This window comes from Agelaius phoeniceus, chromosome 3, assembly GCF_051311805.1.
Source record: "Agelaius phoeniceus isolate bAgePho1 chromosome 3, bAgePho1.hap1, whole genome shotgun sequence".
In the NCBI taxonomy this organism is placed as follows: domain Eukaryota; kingdom Metazoa; phylum Chordata; class Aves; order Passeriformes; family Icteridae; genus Agelaius; species Agelaius phoeniceus.
The window spans coordinates 14893940-14906743 of NC_135267.1; the positions used below are offsets into that span (position 1 = coordinate 14893940).

Here is a 12804-nt window from a genome sequence, read left to right on the forward strand (position 1 = left end):
GTAAAGAAAATTCACCCACCCCCCCTCAAAAAAAAATGTATTGAGAGGAAGATTTGAAGATATAAATTCATTTTCACAAACCATATTTTACTAGCACACATGTAGTATCACTAGTTCAACTAGAACTCCTTATAAGATTTATGTCTTCAGCTCTGACATTCTGACATTCTTTTGGAGCCAATACAAAATATGACCAAAGTGGATGCACAGATTTTGATTGTCTGCTTATGCTGGCTCAGTTGAAGTTATTTTTCTTGATTTGTACTAAACACTCTTTAATGCCCGTGTTCTCCCCTCTTCACCTGCAGATTCAGTGAGGATTCAGCTGGAAGCAGGTGCTGGAGCCCTTGGTTGTTTTTATGCCAGTCCCCTCTCATCTGGAGTCAGTAACATGATCAAGTTGCTACAGCCAACTATGACAGGTATTCCTGGAAAAGATGGGTGTAAGACATTGATTCCTTTATTTGCTCTCTGAACACACTGCAGCCCTTCTGTCCGGTCGGCTGTCTGTCTCTGCCCCGACACGGGTAGGGTGGTTCTTGGGTGGCACGCGTTTCAAAGGACGAGTCTGGACTCTTCAGCTTTTCGATCTTCAGATTGTTTATTATTTCTTATCTACAGAATTTTCTGTCTGCCCAATAGAGGTCTGACCTGCAAGGCAGTCAAGGGCACTCTGACCACCCACGGGGCGGTCGTGTCTTTTTATACTAAAATCTACGTACATCATATTCACCTTTATTTCCCAATACCTTTCACCCATATTAGAAAGTGCACCTTCACCATGAACCAATCCCCAAGTGCCAACATCACCACAGAAAATGGATGACAAGAAGAAGAAAGAAGGACGAGACACGCCCTGATCCCTCCATCTTGTCTCCATAACCCTCCTGTACCAAAAACCCTAAAATCTATATTTCACCCTGTAAATGTGTCTTTCCTGCACCACTCACTCTCAAGTGACTCTCACGTCCTCAAACAGGTGTCACTTCCTTAGAAGGATCGAAATCAAGCCACCAGACACTCCTGGCAACATTCCAGGATTTCCGAGACCCCCAAGGGTTCTCTCAGCAACTCTGGACATCCGGAGTGATGTGCTGAGTTCCCACACCCTTCTTAGGAAATGTATGTAGCAAAACAAAGGCTAAATTCTAAATATATGTTGCCTTTGTCATAAAAGAAAGTACAACAAAGAAAACAAAACAAAACAAAAAAAAGAAATTACAACAAACACAAGCATTCTTGCTGTCTAGAACAGCAAATATGGCAATTAAATGCATTCCTACTATTCAAGTTAGAGATGAGTGCTCTGCCCATGAGTCCTGGCTGTGTATCTGTGGCTCAGATGTATTCCTACAGCTCATAGTGATGTTCTGAAGAGTGATTCAAATATTCACTGCCTTTCTGACTTGATCGTTTAGGCACCTTGGTCTTTTTTTTTCTCAGGAATTGTGTTAGCCCATCTGAAACCCATGGCTTGGCCTGTAGTTTTCCCTTGGTGTTTTGTGGGGAGCTCAGACCTGTGGCTTCTTTTCCAAGCTTGTTAGGTGCATGAAAGCTGCATCCAGTGACAGTGGGCCTCTTATGGATAGTCCTGGGTGTCTTGCCTGGACTGGGAGCCAGACTTCAGTTTCTAAACTAATCCCTGTTTAATTTATTGTTACTGTTCTGTTTTACAGAACTTGCAGTCAGCTTTAGTGCTTTTCTGTTGGGATATCTGGAGTGGGAGAGTTTGACTGCCTTCCTCCTAGGCTGCTTCTTTCTTTCTTTCCTTAATGTTCTTGCATGGGCAGGGGGACCAAGAAGAGAACTGAGTGATGTTTCACTGCTGTCCTGTCTTGTCTGCCTTTCCAGATGAACATGTGATGCCTCTGGACCCAAGATGGAATATGCAGTTTTTGGAGATCATGAGAAATTCGATGAACTTTGATACAGAAATGGAACACACAGACCAGCTTCTTACGCTTTTGAAGTCTGCCGCAAATCGGTGGGTTACAAAAAAACCCTTGTAAAGAGTGCCCATGCCTGTAACCAGTGCTGGGTAAACACTTGAGATCTGCCAAGTGTGATTTTAGGTTTTGATATGTGTGGTCAAAAATATCAAGCAGAGGTTTTTGTACAGGTGTTTAAGTTCTTTGCTTCTGTTTTCTGTAGATGCATACTAAACACAATCACTTAATATAGGAGCAGAGCTCCCAGCATTCCATACAGGCTGCAATACTTCAAGGAAAAATCAGAACTGTGGGATAAAGCATTAAAGAGGCAGAAGCAGCAGTGTGAGATCTCTGACAAAACTTAAATAGTTCTCCTCCTTTTGGATTTTGACTGTTTTTCCTAATAAGATTAGAAAGTGCACAGATTTTGAAGTTAAAGTGTTAAGAAAGCAGCTGCTCACATACCCTACAGGATGTGGTGTTGCATCTGTTTAGCAGCTCACTGGTTTTTCCTTCCTGGTGAAGTCAGGAATATGCTCCTTGTGAAACTTGCTTCTACAGAAACCATGTTCAAGCAATTAGCTGTGTTGCACTTCATGCTTCTTCCATAATACACTGACTGTATTATGTCACTTTGCAGTTCAAATGCCATGTTGTAGTTCACCATTGTCATAAGGCCAAGGTTTAAAACAGTTGGATTGATAACAACTTTATTTTTACTTCAGGGCAGTGTTATTTCTTGACCGAGAAAAGAGAAGTTACCTTGAGAAGAGTTTGATTGCCAGCAAGAAGCCAAGAAACAGTGCCTTAAGAATGTCTCTAGATTTCCACAAAAGTGGGTTGATTTTTGCTGTTCCTTTTGGTTCTGTAGTCAATTTGAAATACAGTTCATTTGCATTGTTATGAAATGTGTGCTTCAAACATGGTGTGCAAAGAAGGAATATGTGAATGTAAAGCAGTCAGATGAGGACTAGTGTGGTATCTAACACATTATCCTTAAATTAGATATACCTAAGGTATCTATTTATGTCCTGCCTCTACAAGGTAATCAATGAATATGATTGTTCTCTTAATTAACCAAACTTTGAAATAACAGTGGAGAGAAACTGGAATAGTGTTCTGTCTTTAGCTAGCAAGAATAACCAAATTCTTCAGCTGTGTTTTTATGTAAGTGGGAAGTTTTACTTCTAAAACAAAGGGTAAAATTTAGTGATGAAGTTAGTGTACTGCATAGAAGCAATTGATCAAGGAATCCCTTATTATGGGTTTTTTAATATATGTATAAACTGCATAGAGGTAACCGGGCATTGTGTAAATAATGAAGGGCTACTTTTATTGCTTCATTTCTTGGATCTTGTCAGGTTGTGGTTTATTTCTCAATGCTAGAGAGGTTCTAGTGATCAGAAGTTGACCAAGTTGACCCACATGTGTCATGTGATGTGGCTGCAATATTCAGTCTCTGCCTTTCTTTTCCTCTTCCCCAAACCTCAGATCCAGGAAGTTACAACTGTCTTCCTCACGTAGTTGTGGTCAACCTTGCTGCTTTCTTTGAACTTTGGGATGCATTTGCACTTCACTGGGTGAAGTCTACTCAGGTGGCCTTAAGTGATGATGACACTCATAATGTGAGTAGATTTTCCATTGTACATTTATGGAAATTAAGTGAAATGAGATTGTGTGCAGAACACTTTTTTTTAGTTTCAGGTGCCATGAAATAAAGTGCAGTGCTTCTGTTTGTATTCAGAATATGCCTAACAGTAGGCAAACAATCATGTTTGTTTCAGTTGCTGTATTTGTGTCCTCTAATACTTGCTTAGGATGGCATGAAGTGTGCTGTAGGAGTGCCTGTTTCTCTCCACTGATGATAAACAGAGTATCCATTTCTATCTGTGATAAGAATGACATCTGACATGCAGGCCACAGAGGTGGTTCACTTCTCCCTTTCCCTTTTCAGACCATGAATATCATTTTGCTGAAATCTTGACATTGTAGACTTGTTGCAGGGATTGGTTGATTTTGGCTGCTGTAGTTTCCCTTGCTGGTGTGGTATTTTTAGAGAGCCTGTACTTGAGTCCTGGTTGTGTAGCACTAAATACAAAACGTTGTGGGACTCTGAAGTTTATACAAGTGATGGTGGTTTTGCTTTTTCTCCTGCTTGGAGTAAGAAGTGTTGTGTAACCTGTGGCAGGGGTAACTGTAACCCCCTTGGCTGGTTCTAGGTTCTGTGCTGCTCGCTGTGGCGGGACCGGCTCTGGGCCGTCTCTGACTCTGTCACCGTGGATTCACCAGGGTTGTCACTCCTGGCTCTGCACTGGCACTGGGTCATGAAACACCTCATTGACAGAATTCCTCAGATGCTTATTGGGTCAGACCAGACCAAGTGAGTGGCTTTGTTTAGTGGCTTTTGATTTTTTTCTGTTAAATAGCTGTATAAATTACTCTTTTCTGTAGCATTATAGCTGCTAAGCATTGTTTAGATTAGTGTCCCAAGTTATGTTCCCTTAGTGATGCAAATAACATCGTTTATTTTTAAAATCTGTATTTCCTACCACTGTGCTTCTGCTTGCTCAAATGATCATCTAGAATTTTACCCCTTTAGTAAAAGAATACTTATACATGTTTATACATCCTTTTGTCTTGTTTCTCAAACTTTTGTTAACTGTGGGCTTTTTTCCTCCCATCTGTCCCTCCCTTTTTTTAAATTTTTTCCTCTACAAGGATTTCCAGGGAAATTCAATCCATTTCACAGCAGATTCAGAACTGCTTGGTCAATCCTGCTGGTAATTCAGCCAATATGAAGATACTACAGAAGTCTCTAGGAAGACCCCTTCCATTTAAGGTATCGATATTATGTTTGCAAAGGATTTGTATTTCCAGCAATGTCCAGATAGGCTTTAATATATTTACAGCACTTGCTTTTCAGGACAGAAAAGCACAATTTTTTCTATTTTTAAGATTGATTAAAAAAAATTTCAGCACATGTTAATATACATATCTTTTGATAAATATATCAGTTACCCAGAGATAGCATTTCTACTATTAATTATGCTATGTTAAGAAAATATTTATGTCATAGAAAGGGGGACTTAAGCATAAAAATATTACTCCTTGCTGTGTTTTGGAGGCCTGTGAATATCAGTATGCCACTTGCTTATTCAGTGAACATAGGTGTATTTAGAACAGCCTATGCACTTCCTTTTATACAGCACAGGATGGGGCTGCCTTATGACTTCCCAAAACAAGGCCTTTAAAATTTGAAAGTTTTGGAGTTTGCTCTTCATATATTTCAGAATCTGTTGTAATTAATTTTTTAAAAAATATTTCAGTGAATTTTTTAAAGAGTACAAGTCCCTGTTTAAAAGGAGCACACAAGTAGTCATGTGCAGTTGTGTTGGTCACTAGTGCTTAGACCTAGGTTTTTATGACCTTCTCTCTCAAGGATACTGAGCTATCAAAAAATGCACATAGTTACTTTATGAGACTGAAAAACATTCATTGCTTACTAAGGATTTGGAAAGATCCAAATGTATTTAGGCATCCAAATGTATCTAATATATCTAAGCCTCCAAATGGATTTAAATTGCAGGTGCAAACTGTAATTTCTTGTAAGTGACAGTAGCTCCTGGTATTTTTTAATTATTTTGTATATTTATTGCCCTTGATTTAGGTAAATTGCCCAGTTGAGGTACTATTTGTCTGCATGATCTATGTAGTTTCTTCATGAAGGGGAAAAACCCTAACTTGACAAGGAGGAATTGTAGCCACCTGTTTTAATTTCTGTCTTCCTGCTGTATTGAGTCAGGCTACTAAAAGATTATTTTTAGGCTGTTGTTGCAGGCTGGTTATGTATGCTTGTACTTTAATTGTCTGCATGTGAATTTGAAATCTTAGTTTTGTCTGCAGTCACAAATCTTGTTTGTGGTGTTGTTGAAACAAATTGTCTGAAACAATTGTGCTGAAACAAATTGTCCTTCTCATGTTTCTAGGATAAACTGGGCATGGAATGTTTTTCTCAGTTAAAAGCTCTCAGCAAACCACTGAACATCTTGGAGCTAAGATTGGCCTGTGGAGACACTAGATGGCAGGAAAAAATGTGCTGTGTGAAAATTGCTGCCACAGGAGCGAAGATGAAGAAAGCATTGCTGCAAGCTGATGGCCTGATAATAAGAGCCAATCATTTAGAAGATGTTAGTCTGGGTAGGTTACACTAGTGAAGAGCCCAGCAGGATGATTTCTGACATCTCCATTCTTTTGTACACTCATGGAAAGGATGTTAAATGTTCACTGACAAGAAACATAGTACATATATTTATGTGCCTCTTTTATTCTGTCAAACAGGTCAGCTACAGACATTTTTGAAAGCTGTGCATTCACAGCTGAGAGCACAAGGAGTCACATACAGTTATTCAGAAGAAAGGCTTCCTGAAAACACCATTTCCAGCCAGTTAGACCCTGCCCTGCTAAGCCAGCTCTGCAGTCAAGTTCAGCTGTGGCCTGCCATGGAATACATAGGGGTGCTCTGGCAGTACAAACTAACAGCAGATTACTTGGCCAAGGCTTGTGCAAGAAGGTAAGAAGAAGTTTGGAGAAAGAACTCCTGTATTCCTTTCATGATATTCCAAATCCCTAGCTAGAAGCTGTAACTTTGGTGCTTTATATCTGCATGTAAATCTGTATATATGTATTTGTGATTCATATACACCTGTGTATGTGTGCATATATATCTATGCAGCACACTGATGTATGTGTATCAGGAATCAACAGAAGGTGATTTCATTGTATTGCTGGGGGCTACCACAGAAAAACAGAATTAGACCTGGAGATGAAGGAAGTAGGCTAGCATGCATGCTTCCTTTTGTGTAAACTATACACACATAGAATCATAGTTTTAAATAACATTATTAATTTAAGAAGTGTTGGTGTTGTTTTAAGGGGCCAAGTGTATTTATTTTTAGTCTGGTTTGCCATTCCTTAAAAAAAAGATAATCATTTATGGAGTTTAGTGAAAGTAATTTTTTTGTGTAATGAGACTCTTAGAGTCAGTGGTTCACTCTTGAATTCAGCAAAGTTCTGACTTTTCACAAAAGCTATAAAGCTAGAAAATGTTTTTTCCCCAAATGTTTTGTGTGTTTTGCTCAGCATGGAGCTTCTAGCTACAGGAGATTACACTTTTCCCCTTTTCTTGTGTTTAGATTTTGTTAGCTTTGAAGAATTCAAGAGTTTTGAGTATTATTTGAGTGCTTGTTCTTCCCTAACATTTGGAATGCAGTCATTTTAACCTTTTGGTGACTTTGCTTGCCATTCTTAATTGGTTTTACTATCCAAGTGTTGGAACTCTCATGGTTGGTATTCCAACATCCAAGTGATTTATTTCGTGTGCCCTGCTTAAGCACTGCTTAGGTTGTATTTTTTTTACCTGCTACAGGAAGAACTGCAGTCAAGACTTAAGCATCTGTTCAGATTTAGCTCAGTTCATAGCTTTTTCTCTGAAGCTGACACCAGCTGCTTCTCACCAGCTCTCTGGACTGTGGCACTTGTTGCACCTTAATGAAGTAAGAACAAATTTTATTTTAATTTAATTTAATCAGGTCTTTAGTTTAATTAATCTTCCTGAAGTTTTCAAAGGTTCTTCAAAATATGAATATCACTTAAGATTTTTGACATGCAGTTTTTCTATGTCTGCCTGACAAAAGCTGTTCCTTCTTTTAACAAGAAAGGTTAATAACTGTGAGCCTTGAGAAAATGCAATTAAGACACCATAAAATACAATAAAATCTCAAGTAAAATAGTCTGTTTGGTAGTATTGTTCCATACATCCATCTGTGACCTAATGGGCAATTGTTTGGATGGCAGGTGCCAGCCTGGTTGTATCTATGTATTCAAAGTAATTCTATGCTGAAAAATGCTTTCCTCTGTTCCCATGCCTCTAAAATTGTTTAGTTCTGTTGCAAATCAAACAGACTGATAAAGCTACTTGATGCATTTTCTGTAGAACATTTAATAACTCTGCTTAGTACTTATTGTACAGTGGTTGTGTTCCCACAAAGCACAGTAAAACACAAAGTTCACCTTAAATGCTTCAGAGCAGGGTATTGGATGGCTTTACCTGTTTCATGCCTCTGCATCCTTGTGTATTGTAACAAAAGGTTGCACAGACATGGACTACAGGCTGTATTCTAACAATTTGCTCTGTAAACATGCTGCATATTTCACAGACAGGAGACAGTGCTGACCTCAGGAAGTTTACACTTCATTGAGGAGATGCAAGCAAATGCTACATGAATTTGAAAGGATCTTGGACAGTATCTTGGACTATCCCTACTGAAAAACAGAATCATACTTTCTTTGTACATGTGTGTGCTTAATTTTCTTTTGCTCCCTGTACATTATTCTCACCTCTAGGTTTTTGTTTCTCATTAGATATCCCCTGAAGAAATGTCTCTTCTGTCATCTCAGCTAGTTAATGCTGTGTTAGCATCCTTTTGGAGCAGTACTTTCACCACGGACCCAGATTACTGGTTGACCTGGAGGCCACTGCCTGCAGCAGAGGAAAACAAATTCTCTAAATCCCATGTGAACCATTCTATGAAGGTTTGTCTCTTCTGATCTAATCAAATTCTAGGCTGAATGCTCTTGTTGACTAATTTAAGTTTTCTAAAGCAATAATGTAAGTTTTAGCATAGTCAGAGCAAGTTGCATCTGAATGATCTAACTCTTAATCTCTTGATTCAGGGCCCAGGCATTTTGACCCGAGCTGTTTTCTCAAAGTGCTTCTTTGAAATTCTAACTAGTAGCAGCAAGACAAGCCAGTGGGATGTGAGTGGGCTTCCTGTGTTGTCATCATCCCATGTAACACTGGGAGAATGGATGGAGAGAGCACAGCAGCTTCACAAAGTCAGCACAGTGCTGTGGACCAACCTGGCTGTCTCTTCAATAGCAGATTTTAAGTATGACCTCTTTTCTACATATTTGTTATTTAAATCAAGCATGTTACAGAAGGTTGCTTACTGTGTGTAAATATTTTCTCATTCCTTTTTCTCCAGACACACAGATGCTAGACTGCAAGGAATAATGCTAGGCAGACTGCTCTCTGCCCTGGTAGATCTGATTCCAGTGGATCTTCAAGAAGAATTTTTGGAGTGCTGTGAGAAGCTTTACCTCAAGGATCCTATTGCATATGAGTACCTTCTCAAGATACTTGAAAGCATCACTGATCAGGAATTGCTTCCTAAAGAATTCCTGTTCCTTCTGCTCACTTGCTTGCATCAGTTCTATGGGGAAGGGCTTCAGGAGTTACCGGAGACGGCTTGGCGAGGAAGCCTCTGGGTGAGCATTGGCTTGGTGCAGATCCAGATGTGGATTCCACAGACCAGGTTTGATCCAGCTGTTAAAAGAGAATACAAGCTCAAGTACTCAAAAGAAGAGGTGAGTATGAAGCCAAGTTGGCTTTTACCTTTGTTATGTGTAAAATCAATGCAGAGGAGTTTGGCTTGGTCATGATTTTTAAACTATACCGTTAGAACTTCTTCTAATGTCCAAGAAGTTGATGTACCTCCTTGGTTACTAAAATAAGAACTGCTGTGAGTGGTTTATTCTTTCCTTTTTAGTTATACCAGCTGGAGTGTGAATGGAAAACACATGATTTTTCATGCCAGCTGCATACAGGAAAAAGTATTGAAGATGAAACAGTCAGCAACTATATTCATCCCCATATCAGGTAACACCCAGGCACTGAACCCATCTCTTGTAGAGTGGACATGTCATCTTTGAGTGCTCAGGCTCTGAAGCTTTACAATTTTTCTCTCTTTCTGTAGAAACTAGAGTTGCTGGTTTTAAAGTATCAATTTACATGTTGAGGTGGTAGAGAAGAAGCAGCTGTGCTCCTTACTTGCAATAAGGAGTTGTCTGTACACTTTGTACTGCTGAAAATAGAACAATTAAAGCAGTGGCTGTCATATATTGATGTTGAAACCATGCCCAGAAGTAAAAACAATGCCATACATTTAAATTACAGTACTTTCCTTAAATGTGACAGTATTATCAATCAGCTGAAGTGAGATGAATTATATATCACTGTAGTTTCTCAAGGCCATTATATGTGCCAGTGCTATTTTGCAAAGTTCTTCAGCTGATATTACTGGAGGAAAATCTACATAGTGTGTTTTAGCAATAGCCTTTGCCTATTGTGTTGCAGTGGATGAATTAAATTTCTTACCACACAGAGTAGAGTACACTGTTGATAATCAGAATCTGTAGTCACTGTTATTTTGTTTGGGGCTTTTTGTAGCTTTTTTTTATCAGAGGAACTTGAGGAGAAAATTTTAAGCAAAGAGCTTTCTCTTTTCTGTAGCCTTCAGGTGTGTTCTGTGTACATGAAGATAAAAACTGTCTATTATTCATTATTTTCCACTTTCAGTAGGAATTTTTGATTTATTATTATACATATAGAGGCTCTGGTAGTTCCATACTACTGCTTTAAAGAGATGATAATAATTGAAAGCAGGTTCTGAATGGATGAGTTTTACCAATTGCTTGTGGTAAGATTATTTTTTTTCTTAATGCTCACAGAGCTGTCAGGTAGTAAGAAAAAAGTACTTGAAGTTTGTTAAAGTGGCAGGGAGAGAAGAAATCTACGTCTGTGGGCTAAAAGGCTGTCCCTTATTTTTCCTTATTTGCTGTTTCACAAAAATAGCAGAGTATTTTCTGATTAATCTTTTCCTATATCTAACTGCTATGTTAGATCCATTTAAACAAGTTCGTATGAAAAGTATTCCCATGTCTAAAGCGTCCAATGTTATTTCTTAACAGGCTGTTGCATGAAAGAATGCAAAGGCTGAAGGAGCAAATAAGCAGTCTTTCTAGAAGGAAGGCCTTCAGGCCTCCAGCTCCTCTGTATGATTGCTTGTACCAGGAGGCTCACCAGTACATCAGCAGCATAGCACGGGTTTCCTCGGTCCAGGACCTTCTAGCCCGCCTCCTGCAGTTCCTCCGTGGAGAGAGACCTAAATCACTGCAGGCTGCACAGAACCTGTTAAATGAAGAGGCATCGTGGCAACAGTCACACCATCAGTTTAGAAAACACCTGGCAGAGGAGTATGCTGTGTTCCCTGATGCCATCGCTCCCCTCCAGGCTGCCATCGTGCAGCTGCAGCATGGCATGCGATTAGTGGCTTCTGAGGCGAGCGCAGTGCTGCAGAGCTCTGTGTGCCCTGCTGATCTCAGCAACCTCCTCGCTTCTTTGCTGGCATTTCCTTCTGTCGGCCGGGCCTTTCCCACTTACTTTGCTCGGGCAGAAATTTTATGCTCAGTGAATTCAGTTGGGCTACTTAAAGGACTTAAAAAGTTCTCTCTGAAGCATTCTGAGGGAGGATCTGAGGGAGCTGAGCAGCCTTCCCCAACTCCAGAGCAGCTCCTGGTGAATGCTTTGTTGCATCTTCAATGCCATGTACTGTCCAGAGGAGAGATGGACCCGAAATCTCTGCAGCTCTTCAGACATCTGTGTCGGGTAAGCTCTGGATGCCCATAACCGGGAGCCTTGCTCTGAACTTGTTCCCTGTGGAAGACATGGATCTGCTAAAACAGCTCTAGAGGAGGGCCACAGGAATAATCACGATGCTGGAACACCCCTCTTGTGAAAGAAAGGCTGACAGAGTTGAGGTTGTACAGCTGGGGGAAGACATGTCTCTGAGGAGACCTTGTTGTGGCTTTTCAGCTTATAAAAAGGAGGGAAGGAGACTTTTCACCCAGGCTTGTAGAACAGAGCATAAGAGTTTTAAACTGAAATAAGGAAAATCTAGATAGAATATAAAAATAATTGTTTAGAAATGTGTATGGTGAGACACAGGAACTGGTTATCCATAGAAGTTGTGGATGCTGCAACCCTGAAAGTGTTTGAGAGTGATTGGATGAGGCTTTGAGCAACCTGGTCTAGTGGAAGATGTCCCTGCCCATGGCAGAGGGGTTGTATTAGATGATCTTTAGAGGTCCTTATCTTGATAATTATTAGTAGGATGTTCTTTATAATCTTCTAATTTTTTCCCAATTAATTGTAAAAGATAATCTAGTATACTGGATTAACTTGTTTGAATTTATCAAGGCATAAAACAATAGTCTGTAATAATTAGTAAAGATTTTATTTATGTAAGAAAAACTCCAAGCAGCAAAACCCAAAGTTGGACACACACAGAAAAATGCACCCCAATGCTAACTTTGTGGAGAGTTTCTTTATTAAATGTTTAGGAAAGGAGATTAGAACTTGGTCAAGTACTCTGTTGTGTATTGTCTTTACATTTTCCTCATTAGCTTGTTAAGAGGGTAACTCACAAATGTTAGATGGCTTTGATTTCTACTGTTGTAGACCACAGAGGAGGGAAGAGCCCAGCAAAATAGATGCTGCCCCATTGATGGAATAGAGCTGATGTTAAACACTGACAAGTGTAGAAGCATCTTGTTCTGTGTTTCCTTAGGCAATTGTAAACGAATGGGATGAGCAGGAGCGCCGTGCCCAGGAGCAGGAGGCCATGGAACGCAGCCTGTACAGGTACAGGAGTAAAAGCCACGGGAAAGGACGGAGCGAGGAAGAAGAGGAAGAAGAAGAATTCAGGAGGAGATTTCCTTTTCATGAAAAGGTAATAAATTACATCTGAAGTTGCTCCTGAAAGTAAATGCTTTAAATGACATGAGGAATGAAGCAGTTTTTCCTTCAACCAAAAGCCAAATTGGGGCAGATTTTGATAGGTATTCAGTGATGTGCTTGTGGTTTATTTCACCTTCTGGTTGAAAAATGTTTTTGGGATTAATTTCCAGGCTTGAACTGTACTGTGGTTTGGGTGAAAAATCCCAAATTATATAACTGAACAATAATATAGTTACT

General features: G+C 39.7%; 1 protein-coding gene across 2 annotated transcripts in view; it reads left to right on the forward strand.

The window, feature by feature from the left end:
* The window catches only part of MDN1 (midasin AAA ATPase 1), a 94621-nt gene that overhangs the window by 51131 nt on the left and 30686 nt on the right, over nt 1-12804 (forward strand). For both annotated transcript variants that reach the window (XM_054629679.2, XM_077174773.1), the window contains exons 50-64: nt 309-422; nt 1852-1984; nt 2657-2766; nt 3423-3556; nt 4151-4311; nt 4650-4770; nt 5918-6128; nt 6270-6501; nt 7357-7483; nt 8352-8522; nt 8664-8878; nt 8975-9356; nt 9539-9648; nt 10740-11436; nt 12398-12559. In XM_054629679.2, the coding sequence (XP_054485654.2) occupies nt 309-422; nt 1852-1984; nt 2657-2766; nt 3423-3556; nt 4151-4311; nt 4650-4770; nt 5918-6128; nt 6270-6501; nt 7357-7483; nt 8352-8522; nt 8664-8878; nt 8975-9356; nt 9539-9648; nt 10740-11436; nt 12398-12559 (3080 nt within the window). The remainder of the gene's footprint in view (nt 1-308; nt 423-1851; nt 1985-2656; nt 2767-3422; nt 3557-4150; nt 4312-4649; nt 4771-5917; nt 6129-6269; nt 6502-7356; nt 7484-8351; nt 8523-8663; nt 8879-8974; nt 9357-9538; nt 9649-10739; nt 11437-12397; nt 12560-12804) is intronic.